This window comes from Astatotilapia calliptera, chromosome 15 (genome assembly GCF_900246225.1).
Source record: "Astatotilapia calliptera chromosome 15, fAstCal1.2, whole genome shotgun sequence".
Lineage (NCBI taxonomy): Eukaryota > Metazoa > Chordata > Actinopteri > Cichliformes > Cichlidae > Astatotilapia > Astatotilapia calliptera.
Window position 1 is genome coordinate 12,441,858 of NC_039316.1, and position 15,846 is coordinate 12,457,703.

General features: G+C 39.9%; 1 protein-coding gene across 2 annotated transcripts in view; it reads right to left on the reverse strand.

Annotated features, from left to right (window-relative positions):
• Positions 1-15,251, reverse strand: part of lpgat1 (lysophosphatidylglycerol acyltransferase 1) — a 65,137-nt gene extending 49,886 nt beyond the window's left edge. For both annotated transcript variants that reach the window (XR_003274601.1, XM_026193997.1), the window contains exons 1-2: positions 14,675-15,251; positions 13,756-14,008 (exon numbers count right to left, since the gene is read on the reverse strand). Coding sequence is in view for 1 of the 2 variants with exons in the window: in XM_026193997.1 (XP_026049782.1) it covers positions 13,756-13,993 (238 nt within the window). In the remaining variant the exon portion in view is untranslated. The remainder of the gene's footprint in view (positions 1-13,755; positions 14,009-14,674) is intronic.
• Between the last annotated feature and the right edge of the window lie 595 nt (positions 15,252-15,846).

Genomic DNA, 15,846 nt, shown 5'->3' on the forward strand with positions numbered 1-15,846 from the left:
GTCCTAGCACATTTCAAATCCTGTCTCCCCCCCCTGGCCTCATCAGTGACAACGATGAGGTCGCCTACAGGGAGGAGGTGGATCGTCTGGCTGAGTGGTGCGACAGAAACAACCTGCTGCTTAACATCGAGAAGACCAACATCGTGGACTACAGGAGGAATGCTGACCCACATCCACCCATCCACATTAAGGGGACGGCTGTGGAGCGTGTGAGCAGCTTCAAGTTCCTGGGAGTCCACATCTCCGAGGATCTCACCTGGACGACCAACTGCTCCAAGCTGGTCAAGAAGGCTCATCAGCGCCTCTTCTTCTTGAGGACTGAGCAAGAACCACCTGTCCTCAGACATCCTGGTGAACTTCTATCGCTGCACCATCGAGAGCATCCTGACCAACTGTATAACAGTCTGGTACGGGAACTACTCTGCCTCGGACCGGAAGGCGTTGCAGAGGGTCGTGAAAACTGCCCAGCGCATCGCCAGAGCACCACTTCCTGCCATAAAGGACATCTACAGGAAGCAGTGTCTGAAAAGGGCTGGGAAAATCATCAAAGACCCCAGTCACCCATCACATAGATTCTTCACCCTCCTGCCCTCTGGGAGGCGCTACAGGAGCCTCCGGACTAAGGCCACCAGGTACCGGAACAGCTTCTTCCCCACAGCTGTCAGACTCCTGAACTCTGCCTCCTGACATCTGACCCACGTTAAACTCGTGGACTGGACTGGATGCGAACACGCGCGAGCGCGCACGCACGCAATAACATGGACTGAACCATCACTCACAACCACTAGCACTTTATATAGCCTCTGTAGAAATTATCCACATATCTCACTTATCTTAACTGCACAACTGTATAGTTCTGTGTAAATAATCATTCTGTACATACGATCATTTTTAAATCCTACAACTGTTTATAACTTGCATAGTTCCCATTTCTGTATAGCTGTATATCTCAGATTTCTGTATAGTTTTTTATTCCATATTTATATCCTGTTCATAGCTTGTACTCACTACACTCACACTTCATAACATACTTCATACCGTGTACATTACACCATACCATAATAGACCCATTTCTGTAATATACTTAGATATCTATATTATTGCTAATATATATTCTAATATCTATATCACGGCTAAAGCACTTCTGGATGGATGCAAACTGCATTTCGTTGTCCTGTACCTGTGCATGTGCAATGACAATAAAGTTGAATTCTATTCTATTCTCAAATGATTATCTGCCTTCAAAACCCTCGAACAGGTCAGGATACATTCATGACTAAATATAGTTTGGGCTAGGGCTGTTCGATATAACGATGTATATCAGATGACGATGTAAAAACGTCTATCGTTTCATTTTACGCTATCGTTTGTTTCGTGGTGTCGCAAAATAAACTGTTTACGGCAATATTTTTTCATCCTTTTGATGGTCACTGCAGTGGCTATATTAATTTCTTAAAGTTCTTTCTCTTATATTTTATATAACCACACTACTGACAGACAAGCACCTGTTTTTATGCGTTGTGGTTAGCAACAGCGATGGTAACACCCTCGCGTGTCTGCTTGTTTATGTTCCACATAAACTTTTCACAATAAAGCTCAAGATCCTGTTGAGACTTTTCAAAATAAACTGAATCACGTGAAAGAGCAGATTATTTACGGATGAGAAGTAAAAAAGAGCCACCAGGTGCTAAAAAATAAACCTTAGACTCAAACGTTAGAACAGGCTTTTCCCCGCAGCACGCCGTGTAATAAATACTCAAAGAAAACGCGGCCGTTACAACTTATGTCTAAAAATGTATAGTTTCATGCATCAGTTAAAACACTCAACTCCAGCTACATGACGCGCAGCTGGAAACACTTCCTGCAAGTCGAGCTGCCCGAGATTCACAGAATTTACAGAAAATGTTACATTTTTGTGATTTATATCGTTATCGGGACGATAGATGTCTTATATCGGGATATGAGACTTTGGTCATATCGCACAGCCCTAGTTTGGGCTGGGGACTCTACCCCACATCGATTTTTTTTTATCCTTTCTTTTTGCGTCAAGTCCAGCAGCAATGATAGCAACCTGAAGGTTGAAGGACAAAATTTCATGAAAATATCAATTACTGGTTACCATAACTCTGTTCTCATAATACAGGAGCAGGTCATGTCCAGTGAGTGTGAAGAACAGACAGCCCTACACAGTAAAAGACCAGGTTAAATCCAGTTATCAAGGTCTCCATATCAATACAATGATTGTGGAGTATCATGAATTGCTTTTAAATTCTTACTCTCAATAAAAGCTAAAAGCCAGTTTGACCTCATTTTGCTCTAAAAGTTTGTTGTGTTACAACATATCGACATTAAAACATGGATTTACCGCATAATGCACAGTGTTCATCCAAATCAATACCCCACAGTCTCTCTCTGCACACCGGGGATTTAAACGTCAGCCTCCACTTATGCAAACATGTTTCAGGGCTTCAGAACAAAAGAGATGTTAATTTCCATTCATGCTATCGCCCTCTCCACTGATCCCGAGCCGCAGGGCCATTATTCCACTCTGGTTCACTCCTTCACTCATGATACAAGACATGACTCCAAGTCCATTTAAACCTACAGTATGTTTTCATGCACTACACACATTAAACATTTACCAAAGTGGTGCCAATACACCGACAGTACTGTTTCTCTAGGTAAAAGCTTTTAACAGTGCATGCTGTTGTTTTTATAGTGAATATTCTATCGGTGCTTTCATCTAGATGCATTTCTTTGATTACCGAGGACAAAGACCTTGTTAGCCAGTAGGATAAATGACTCAAAATACCAGCAATGCTGAGGTCAAACAGAACAGAATGCTGACAAAGACTGACGTAAACGGAGGTTGATGAAATCCTGAAAAGAGAGCAAAGCTGTCTCAGCCTAACAGGTGCGACACAAATAGCTCAAGACAGTCGAGGAAATGTCCGTCAAAGATGATCTGTGGACACCCACACAGTCCAAAGAACAAGTCTAATCAGCCAAGTAACTGCAAACACTTCCGTGGGTGTACGGAGGCTTTGACAAATGAAAATCAGCTTCAGAATGAATTTACTCCAGCCGGCCACTGTCTACTGCTCAGACAACCTGAAACACGCTCAGTCTTATGCCATAACATGGAACACTGAAAGTTATCCCCAGTTATCCCCCCAAGATGGGGATATTAGAGAGAATATATGAACAACACTACATCCAAAATTGTTCTTTTAATTATACTTCTAATCATTTAGAAGCATCTAATCACTTGAAACTCCTATCAGCACAAAAGCATCTATTCTTGAGTAGGTATTCAGAAAAACAACGTGATAATAAGTTATCATCAGCATGTTATTGTCTCTATAAAAGAATGATTGTATTGGGCGTAGACAGCAAGAAGGAATCACCATTCCTGAAAGGCGAACCTGACTTTTCACTTTCCAATACCCAAAAGCAATCAGATTACTAACTAGCATATAGTCACATCCGAGAAGCTAGAACCTGTATTTTGTTGGCAATTTGCTTTTATTCTTGATTAACATAAATTATGGTTTTAATTTCTACTGATCAAGTAGAAGGAACAAAACTAGTACTGATCAGAATAAAAAAAAATAAAGATAAAACTCCAGTATACCAATGATCAAATCTATTTTTGCTCGCCATTAAGACACAGGTAGCTGCTGCAGACTTCTCCTGAATGATAGGTGATGTCACTCAGACAATACTGATACATCAGGGCTGATATAGGAAGAAAATAAGTGAACACCAGAAACAAAAACATTGTCTAGACATAGCTGGCTCTCCTGCTAGCAACTGGTACTCAAGACAGAGGAAAACTAATTAGATCAGTCCATTGTTCAGTATCAGTATCAGATATCCTATGACCTTTGCAAGGTTTGTAAACTTTGACCATGTGGTGCCAGAAAGTGGCTGTTCAGCATAAGCGTATCTTTGCATACCCTGTAGGAAATAAAACAAACAAAAACAAAAAACAAAGCAGCCCTAATATGGAAGTAAAACTAAAACATCCCAAGTCTAACGGCATATCAAAATGTTTCCATTCTGCATTCAGGATTTGTAGCACCAAGTTCTGCTAACTGATTTTTGTATAACAGACCAATGTCTGACTATAGCTACAGACAAAGAGATACAACCCTAATAGAGCTGGGTTGTATCAGGAAGGCCATAAAGTCAGTGCAAAATCAAACACGTACATCCATCTGCTGTGGCGACCTCTGGACAAATGAGGTAGTAGCCGAAAGTACCTTGTTAGACGCGGGACATATACGAAAAAAAAGAAAGAAAAAAAAGAGTCAAGTTATAGACTTACAGATTCTGATTTCAATGACTGGAACTGGGGGGGGGGGGGTCTGGGCTTTCTGAATTCATGGATGCAGATTATCTTCCATCATACTATAACCACAACTAAGTAGTTGTAAGACTGCATAAATGCTAGCAAGCAGTTTGGTGTGTGGGTGGCATAAAGTGACATAGACAGCGTGGAGTCTTGTTATGAGCCCATGAGTTGAAAGTTTTCAGTGTTGCCAACTTGGTCTTTTGAAACTGCATGTGACGAACAAGGGTTCAATGTGATTGTGAAGCTGCACGCTCGCTGGCTAACAACTTGTGATTGACAAGCCAGTAAGACCCCCAAGTAATGAAATGACTGCCTGAGCCCATAAAATCCTTAGGAAAGTATCTTTTAAGGCCAGCTAAAGCTACGTCGACAGTTTATACTGTCTGTGGTTTGCATACTTCTCCTGCTAACATACTGATGCGGCACACATGGTGTTTAAATGGTGATAAATTCTAATGAAGGTACAGTTTTTACAGATACCAATTCTGAACGATTTCTCTCAGTCCACACACTCAGCCGTGTATATAGTTGCGCTGCTTCTCTTGGAAACGTCACATTCCCGGTGAACAAAGAGTGACGAAAGCAAACAAGTGTGCAGAGTCTGAACATTCAGTCATCATCTTTGATCTCATCGCAGGTCAGACAGTCAACCCACTCACACAACATGAAATGAAAACTTAATCCCACTGGCTTTAATGCACCTGTTGTGAGCATGACAGTCTGATCAGACCTAACACAATTACAATGCTTTCAACAACAAAAACAACAACAACTTTCCACAGAGCACTAAGGTTCACACGTTTGAGGCTTTCTGAGGCATCTTCCTTGCTTAACATATGTTTCTTAATAGCGGGATAGTTCATATTTGATGCATGGAAGTCCTGGCAATCAAGATTTATCCTGTAAAAAGTGGCCTAATGAATTCTAACGGCCACTCTTTGTCGCAGCTATAACAGCACATCTGTGCTTTATTTCTGCTGACATAACGTAAACCTGCAGACAAATAAAAGGACAAAACATGCTGTAAAAAAAACCTTATTTATAGCATGCTTGTAGTTGTTGACGTTAATGTTAAAGTAACAGGCTCCCTGCTATTGAGATTACAGCTTCAATACACGATTCATAGGAAGGATTCAAACACTTTGGTGTGAATACTACTCGCGAGCTTAATTACAGGTCTTGCACCGTCTTTTTCCTTTTGTCATTCTCTTTCATGAACATAAATAAACAAACAAAAAGTGGTGCAATTTCTTGTCCACTTCTCTTTTTGTGATACTCTCATTGAGCTGCATCAGTGTCTTTGCTTTTCGTTTCCTGTCCTCTGCACTTCAGCACTGTGTAATTTACTAATTCAAACAAGTCATTTCATCATTAGAAGTTTGAGCTACTGATATATTCTGAGCCCATTAGCCTGACACGTGCCTCTGGAGTCAGAACTGCTGTTTCTAGGCTAGTTGATGTTGCTAAGCTCTGATAGGGTAGGAGATAGCGGCACACCCTGGTTGCTAGTCCCTTTACAGGACTAACACAAAGAGACAGAACCTTTCATGCTTATAGCCGATTTATCTAACATGTATGTTTTGGGACTGTAGGAAGCCAGAGAGAATCCACACAGGTACAGGGAGAGCATGCCAACCGCCCACACCTATGCAAACGGCAGGACCAAAACACAGCAACAATTCACCTTTTCTGTTAGACTGGGATCAGTTTTGAGTTTCTTCTTTTATCGAAATATGTTAGGTGATTCACCTTACTGCCTGAGGATCCTGAGGAATAACATTATTATCAACATCACTAGAACTATGTTGATCTTATGGTGCCCAGTCCTTCATTAGTTGAAGCAGATTTACGGTTTACTTTACTAAGCACATTTGCAGGACTACCACGAGAGCTCACACAGACTGTATGCCAAGCAGCATCAGTCCACTTTTGCAGTGCTACCAGCAAGTCCTTCTGCTCTGGTCCAAATGTGAGAATACCTTACAATTAGAGCTGGGCGATATGAGATTTTTTCATATCACGATATGTTTTTTTCATTTCAGGCGATAACGATATCTATCACGATATAAGCCAAATAACTATATTTGTAAGATTTAAATGTGCCGTTGCTCACAAGTAAAATGTGAAATAATCAGCAGCTTGTTTTGATTTAAATATTTATTTCCCATAATAAGTTCAACAGGGTAGATGTACTTAAGGAACATGAGACTTTTTCAGATAAATAAAGGCAAATATTGCAAACTACACAAAAGGCAGCCACTAAAGCGTTTAAGTTTCAAAATAGAACAAACGAAACAGACTAAATTGTCAATTCCACTTAGAAACAAAATATTAATTCTAAAAATAAATCTTAGTTTGTTTTACAGAAGAACAGACAAAACTGACTAACTTTTGTCAATATCAAATAAACTGAGAACTAAAAGGAAATTCTCAATCTCTCCTTGTTGTATAGCTGAGCTTTTCAAACAGTTTTAACAGTTACTTTAGTCTGACAAAAGCCGAATGACGAATTAGTGCTTCCAGTCAGAGACTGAGGCTACGTCCACACGTACACGGGTATTTTTGAAAACGGAGATTTTCCGTTTTCGTTTTAAAAATAATCCCGTCCACACATAAAGGCAGAAATGAAGGAAAACGCTGCTATGAACATGCCAAAGCAGCAGGTGGCGCTAGATTCCTAACCGTGCAGAAATGTTGGCCAATCAGAAGTCTAGAAGCCTCGGTGGGAAAAAGTAAACAAAGCTGGGGCATAGAAGCAGAACCGAGTCGTATGTGTGGAGGGACAGTAACTGTGTGTATATGTAAGCATTTAAACACTGCAGAGAGTAGAATTAACAGTAACAGTATTGTAGAAATTCATTTCACTGAAACAATAACGTGGCGCACAGTGTGACGCATGCACCAGTTTATTGTATTTCCAGACTTGCTTTCGGCACAATTTACAGTGCACGCTACTCTGTTTTTTATCAGACTTGAAATAGCCGAAATACCTTCACACTACGGAGCTTCTATGGCTCTTCCGTTCGACAATCTCTCCGGCATTGCAACCATCATCTGTTTTCTCTTCGGTCACGCTCGGTTGATTTTTCTAGTCGGCACACTCATTTCCTCCATTACCCGCTGGCTGCTTCCCAAACAAACACACATGCGGCTTGGCACTTGTGCTGTACGTAACAAGTCACGCGACGTGACGCTGCGGCTGTGATTGGTTCGGCTCTGCGCTACTTAATTTGGATTGGCTGACCTTTTTTTTTTTTTTTTTTTTTGAGGACAAGAGCGGCGAGGTCTATCGCGATAGCTTAATTTCTCTATCGAGTAAAAGTTATATCGCGATACATATCGTTCTATCGCCCAGCTCTACTTACAATATAATTAATATTTTGCACTTTAAGTAATACAAATTAAAGTGCCAGTAGTATTTCAACAAAAACAATAATGTGCAAATAGGAAACTAAAAATGGCTTCTGTCCGTAAGTTTAAATAAAGCTTCAAATTAAATCAAAAAGACTATATTTTCCCATCCAAAATAATAAGCTTTCAGAGTTTCCAGATGTTTCAGTTCATGGAGTAATGATTGCAGTGGACATGCTGTGGAGTGAGTTTTGCTCTTATCCGTGAGATGATGTTCCCAGCTGCTGATAACCACACTAAAGATGTTCTCTGTCCTGACTTCAGCCATTTGAGAGGTGCATGAACCTCTTTACAGGACAAACTCATCTATTCAATTTTGCTTAATACTAGTAAAACAGAACAAAACAAACATTTACATGGTATTAGTACATGAAGTGTCGTCACATTTTTAAAGCTGATGTCATCCTTTATTGCAACCCGAATAATCAGCAGCCAACAAACCAGAAAAGGTGCAAAATTCCCACAACTGTCCATTAATTAGGAAAGAATGCAGCTCTCGGTTGAGTATCTAGTTTAGAAAAAAAAAACATTAAAAAATAAAGAGAGATTAAGAGTGCATTCACCTCATAGTAACATAGCTACTTTAACCCTCAGCCTTCACTTGCACCCTCAAACTGTGAGAAAATCTGGAATTATAATTTAATTTCATATAAGCTGCCCCTGTGATCACCAAAACATCCTCATGCGAGTGTTTGTTACTGATAAAATGATCCACGATATCTACAAAGCACCACTGTTCTGTTTCTCCACAGGAGGTGATGCAACATCCGTCATGTGTGATAGTTAACCAAAAGCATAGCTTTAAGACTGCAGCGTATTAATCTGTCAGAGCCCTTCCTGACATATTTGTAGACTTTCTGGACTGCAAACACAGCCTGAACAGACTCCAACTTATAATATCCATCATAAGCCAAGATATTTACTTATCAGTCTTTAGGAACATCATAGATAAAAACAAGCAGCTAGGAGGACTCCTTGTTTAACAGTATGCTGTCAGTTAATTGGTATAAATAAAATCACAACCTTGTGCTTAAATGCTTCGGTCAGAATGCAACGTTTCATTCCATCCAATAAAACATTTATGTGAAATTGCATCATAAATTACTGATGAATTCTTGAGTTATGGCCAGAAAAGACATTTTGTGAGGTCATGATGGTGCAGACCATGGATACCATCTAAAATCTGGAAAAAGACCATTCATAAGATAGGATGCATGACTGGACAAAAAACAAATAATTAATTAAAATCATTCCAAAAGTACATAAATAGTTTTTGCACAGTTTCTTAAAACATGGCTTATCTGACCAATTTATTGTTAGATTAAATGCCAATTAGGATTCTGCCGATTACACAAAACTGCAAAAAGAGTGTTTATTACGATGAATCTACAGCAAAGTTTACAACACATTTGTTTGCCAAAAGTCCCACATAACAGGGCAGCACAGCATCATGTTAAGTATGGTATGCAGACCAATCATGAATACAGTCACAGTCACTCACAGGCCCATTTGGAGTCCAACTGTTAGCCAAACAGCAATGATTAGACTCCACAGCAGGAGCATTTAAAGCAACCAATACCCGCTTGTTTTCAGCATCGTAAAGTCTGGCCACTGAACCTGCTGCAAATGAAGGTGCTGAACAGTTTTCACTTTTGCTTGCAAGGCTTTCTATTAATGTTGATTTAAATTATGGGAAGATTTATGGAAAAAAAAAAAAATCAGATTGCCCTTCCCTTAGAAATTGGAGTAGAAGCAATGTGCGATTTAAGATTGAGATCAAGTCTGATATCAGACTACAACATTTATTGAACACGGAAAGAAAAATATGGACTATAAATGTCGAAATCTGTGACCTTGGACAAAAACTAGAGCACTGAAATAGTGCTGTATCGTCCACACTAAAAGATTGCAAAGACAATGCGGGGAACCGGGGTTTGAGCAGGTCCGCTTTGTGTTGAGAGGTAACAGTGCTAACTGACTCAACCTTGTCCCAGTGCCCTTGAGCACAAAATTCAGACTGTCACATACAAAAGGACAACCAGGACTGCCCGCTGAACAGTTCATCTCATGCTTTTTCCGTCTTTTCCCATTTATGTTTTTTTTTTTTTCCCCACATGTCAGAACTGTCTGAGCATCAAAGCCACAAATGAAATTTGGTCGGAGCTGCATAATGATAACATCCTCAATTGTAATTATACCGCTCGGACCAAATTGGAGCTGCATAATGATAACTTGGATTCTTAAAAGCTATGCAAGTATATTTACATAGCTTTTAAGCAGAAGTAAAACTGTAGCAGGTAGCTCCACATCTTTGACTTAGCAGAATTTTTATAACAATAACATTACTCAGACTTTGAGAATAATAATAATAATAATAATAATAATAATAATAATAATAATAATAATAATGTTGCATCATAGCTGGCTCATCTCTTGCGCCTTTGTCCATCTGCCCAGCAAACATTTCAAACTAACCAAACGCCGACTGCTGGTCTTTTCTTGATATCTAATCGATTCAAAGTTAGTCCTACTGGAGCTGTCCAGTCCAACCACATTTGAGTTTCACACATTTTGTAAAATTTGTATTAATATTAATTATTTATTGTGAAGAATCCGTTGGTAAAGTTTAGGTATTTGCAACAAACTTGGTTAGGGTTACAAAAAGATCCTGGATTGGGTTAAAAATAAAAGGACTCTCTCGGTTGCCATGGTAATGCCACCCTGCTTTCACTGAACAAAATGACACAATGTCTTCTGTTATGAAATGTACTTCCTATTCAAATGCAATACCTACACGTTTGAAGAAAAAAAATTAACCCCTGCTGGATAATGGTAAGGTTTCAACTGACTGGAAATCAAAATGGGGACTCAGTAAGCCATTTTTTATCTCTCTCCATCGTGATTTGTAATGCAGCAATTCTTAAATACAAAGTTTTCATTCATTTAAAGAAAATGTATTTTTTCTGTGGACCCACTGTAAAAACCATATCATTTATTTTATCTAATACTTATTTAATTTGGCATATTATGAATGATTAATAGAAAAAGATGTAAAACTTAAGAAAATACAATTAAACGCTCATAAATCTATACACTCCTTCACACTTCCAGAGCTGTTCAGTGGGCTCTTTGCCAGGCTGATTCTGGCCCCTGGGCCTTATGTTTGACACCCCTGCTTTAAAGTGATTTTTCAAATTTCGAAATTGCAAAGCATTAATGGCAAATGGCCTGTATTTGTATAGCGCTTTTCTAGTCCCTAAGGACCCCAAAGCGCTTTACACAACCAGTCATCCACCCATTCACACACTGGTGATGGCAAGCTACAATGTAGCCACAGCCACCCTGTGGCGCACTGACAGAGGCGAGGCTGCCGGACACTGGCGCCACCGGGCCCTCTGACCACCACCAGTAGGCAACGGGTGAAGTGTCTTGCCCAAGGACACAACGACCGAGACTGTCCAAGCCGGGGCTCGAACCGGCAACCTTCCGATTACAAGGCGAACTCCCAACTCTTGAGCCACGATCGCCCCAATGTAATTAATTAGTTAATTAATGTAACTAATGTCCCATTTTATCTGGTTTTCATCACTTTAAAAGATCCAGAACAAATACTAGTACGTACACATAGCTATACATAGTATGAGTAGTACCAGATTGCAAATTACAGTGTATGTCATACCTTTAAAATCTGAATTAAACTTTAATGGCCAAATATCTCACTCCAAATCCTGTCGATCAAAGCCTGCAATACATTTTGCTCAACGCAAGTCCAGGTGCTCTATAGAGTGAAAGCTTTGAATTATTAATTAGCATGCCTTGTTGCTTCCTATGTTCACCACTTAGCAGTTTGTAAGCATTTTGCTCCATATAAATGAACCCGACTGTAGCCTGAGTCACGTCAAGATATCCAACCAGCCATTCGAGTGGAAACAACGACGACCTGTGATATTCGTGTCTGTCAGGTGAGTGTGTCTGATATTCTGTCTCCATCTGTCATTTGTGGAGCACACAAACAATTAGCTTCATTACTGATTTATCTGGCAACTACGCTCTCAGTTAATTAACCTATAAAATGTCAAAAACGGTGAAAAATGTGCATTGTAATTTTTTGAATGCACCAGACGCTTTTTTAATGTCCTATTGTGTCCGACTACAAATCCAAAAGCTATATGGAATTCATTTACTGATAGAAATGACAAAGAAAAGCACAAAATCATTACAAAAAGGTTTTCTTAATCTATAATTTAATCGGCTACTTTAAATGAACCGTCTGCAAATGCACAATTCTTATATAATTAAGAAGAAATATATTCAACCTTATAAACAGCAAGCAATGCATTTCAATACAACACCACTTAAACAGAATCAGTTATTAAAGCAAGTAACCACAATTATTTGAAAAAGCTCTACTGAAAGTAGGGCAAAGTTTAGCTTTTTAAAATCAATCTCTCTTTCTTTGCTCTGTTGCACAATCTCAGTCACACTTTTCACTCTTCTTAAACTTAACTTCATTTTTATTTTTTTAAGAACTGTTGTATATAGAAAAGTTTTTGCACCATCTTACAATTATTTCCCTTGTGGGATCAATAAAACATCAATTGAACGAGCTGTTTATTTTTATTGAATCATTTGGCCAAAACATTAGTAGCTTATTAATCAATTAACCATACACCTGAAGCTGCAAGAGGTAACATGTTTCCACAACTTGGAATGTCCAAGAATAGACAAATAGCTTCCTTATTGACTCGTTTTTTCAACAAATGGTATTAAAAAAAGAAAAGAGGAAAAATTACTAAATTTACCCCATTTACTGTCTTACATCAACCTGTGACGCTGCATCAGTTTTAAACTATATAAATATATATAAAACTAGTGTGGAAGGATTTTAAAATGCTTCTGCTATTTATCATAATAAAGATATTACAAACAAACAAATATATCAGTATCATAAATGGCCATACTGTTTTTGTAAATGCTGATATCAGCCCTTTATTTTGCAGTCCATGCCCAATATAAAAAATAAATAAATAAAAAAAAAAAATTATAAAAACATAGTTACACAGGCCAAGAGACCAGTTGGCAACCACCTGTTGCTACAGAAAAAATTGCATTCTTCTGCTAGTCGTAAGTGCCTGCTGAAGGTGCTTTGAAATCAAATGCTAAAGCCTCGTTCATGTCGGCCCAGAGCGTGGCGAGTGACGCAACGATAACCATCGGTCACTATGGAAAAATGTGTATGCCACAACCAGTTTGCTATTGCTAGGTGAAGTTGGTCACAAAGTGGTATACCACACAGAAAACCTGTGACTCCTTTGGCCAGTAGCAGATTGTGAAGTTCACCTGTAGTTTGCATGGAATTTGCTGATTTTTCTGCAAATTCTCGCCAACCACTGTCCGAGCAGTGAAAACTATCAAACATGAAATGCAAAGCGAAAATGACGGCCGTTCAGCTTCAACGCAAAATATGCCCTTTTTGATTTGGTTTGGTTCAGCAGTAATGCAAAACATCAACTTTTACAACGTTTTACAGTAGGACATTCAGCAAACCCCAAGTTTGTTAAATAACATGTTTACACAATATTTAGTTGTCATGATGCTGGGCGGTATTAGCCAATGCTTGTCTCGCTCTCTTTCATGTAAGTACATCTAAGTCACAGCAATAAGCATTTGTTTCTCTCAAACAGGTTTTGGGTTGATGTTATATGCATTAAGCATTAAAAATGTGTACTTTACCCTACAGCAAACAGAATACTTCTATTAGCTTTTGAAGACTTTGAAATTATCTTCCCAATAGCAATAACTTCTTAAGTAACCTCATAGGACCTGGAAGAAAACAGGCCTATGTGAAGAAAAGACTTGAAGCTCATACTGGTGTTAGAGCAGGCTCCTGCATTATTAGATGGTCACCACTGAACCCATCATCCCCACACACACACACACACACACACAGGATGACAAAAGAGGAAAAAAAAAAAAAAACATCTTACCTGTATAACCTGCAACCCAACCCCATGAAGACACCATGGCCAGCAACCACTTGAACATGATGCCTTCAATGTGCCAGAAAACGGAGCGGTCCCATATTCTCAGGGGTTGAAGCAGCATCAGGTACAAGCAGTAGGATGGGATGGCTACACAGTTGTTGATGAACATAAAAGTGAAACGGAGCACGGATCTGAGGAGAACCCAGACCAGTTTCCCGGCCCCATCCAAGAGCTGTGCCATCCTGATACACACCGTCTGCAAAAGGACACACGCACGGCAGCAGTTAGCCTCTCCTACTGACTTGTTTCACAAGACAGGAAACAAGTCATGTGTGCAACTTGCATCACGTTATCCTCACTGTACACAAACTGTCTGAACCAATCCCCAAATTTACTCATAGCTATTACACACACATCCGTACACACACTCTAAACCAAGCAGAGTCTGCCGCTAACCGGCTGAGGCTATTTCACGGAATTTATATGTAACACACGCGTCCTGGACGCTGCAGTCACAGTATTGATAATGAAGATTTACTCTTAAATATGCCCGCTCCTTCTTCTTTAGCGACAGTCTGCTAGCGGCCAATCTTTTACAGTTTTCCTTGCAAAGACAGCACCATAAAAGGACCAGCCGCTCAGGACGCGGTCGAGTACTTCATGACATGCTAGCTAGCGGTGGAGTGAGTTAGCATAACGAGATTAGTTAATAAATATTGGCACTATTGCAAAATAGACCGACACGCACAGCATAGGAAGCTAAGACTTAACACTCCAGTGTTTTACGAGACAATAACACACGTTAACTCGTACGCTGGGTGTCTGGAGGCTCCTGCAAAGCGCAATAGCCGTGTGCCTCATCCAGAATATAGCCCGACCCCTGTAATTGAGTAGTAAAAGTCCTGTAGCTCATGTTACTCACCCGGTTACCGTCACTGAAGCATCCAAGGACGGCCGAAGGTGCAGCTAATTGTTGGAGCGAGATAAACGCTGTCACGTGTACCCAACCCAGGAGGTTAAGTTAGCAGTATTTGCAGGTCGGCATGGTCGGGCTATCAAACGTGGGGGTCAAAGGTGGAAATACTGCGCGATAAAACTGCGGCTGCACCCATTTAGCTATAAAACGCGGACTGCTTGGGAACACGCTCAATCCCGGAGGGCACCGTTAGCTCGCTAGCTGGCTAGCAAGCGACTCCACTCGAGCGCCGCTGGCTCCATCTCAGTCAGACACCGGGATAAATCCTCTGATGCATCATCATCATCACCATCATCGTCATCGTCAAGTTAGCCGACCTCCCATTAGCGAATATTGACGAGAGGCGGCTCAGCCGACGAGGGGAGGCCTGTTGGGATCAGCCCTGATCGTTAGACAAACGCGCCTTAAAATATGCACCGCAGGTACACATCAAATACAAAGATCAGCGATTTCTCGTCTCTAGCTTCCAAGAGCCGTTGTCTTTCTCCGGATGCCGATCACACCGCGTCAATGTACACAAAAGATCAACAGGATCGGAAATGATATGATCCTGCCTTCAAAATAAAATCTTCTTAGTAGTAATCGTACAAAGTGAAGTCAGCTTTTTTTTCTTTTTTTTTTGGTCTAGATATTATGCTATTAAATGAAAATAAAAGGCTTAACTAAAAATCCTTACATGTCCACGCCAGGAACCTCGTATCTTATCTTATCTTTAGTATTTAGTCACTTTTGTAGATTAACATTGTTAAATGTTCTTATAAGGTTGGATTCCTCACTGAGAAGATAAAGTAGTTTGAGGAGCTCCTGAGAGAGAGAGGTAATAACAGAAGGAGGAAAGTTAGTAAATAAGGAAGTGCAAACGATTACTAAAGAGGAAGTGAGATTAGCTATTAAGAGGATGAAAAGCAGAACGGTCCATATGACATACCTGTGGAAGTATGAAGATATCTAGGAGAGAGCTCAGTGGACCTTTTTACACAGTCCACTGAAAGGATGAGGTGCAGAGGTGTAGTAGCTTCAGAGGGATAAGGATTATGATCATCATCATCACAGAGATCATTCCTGTTATCCAAATATCTGACTATAGTCTATACATTTAAACAATGATCACCCAAACA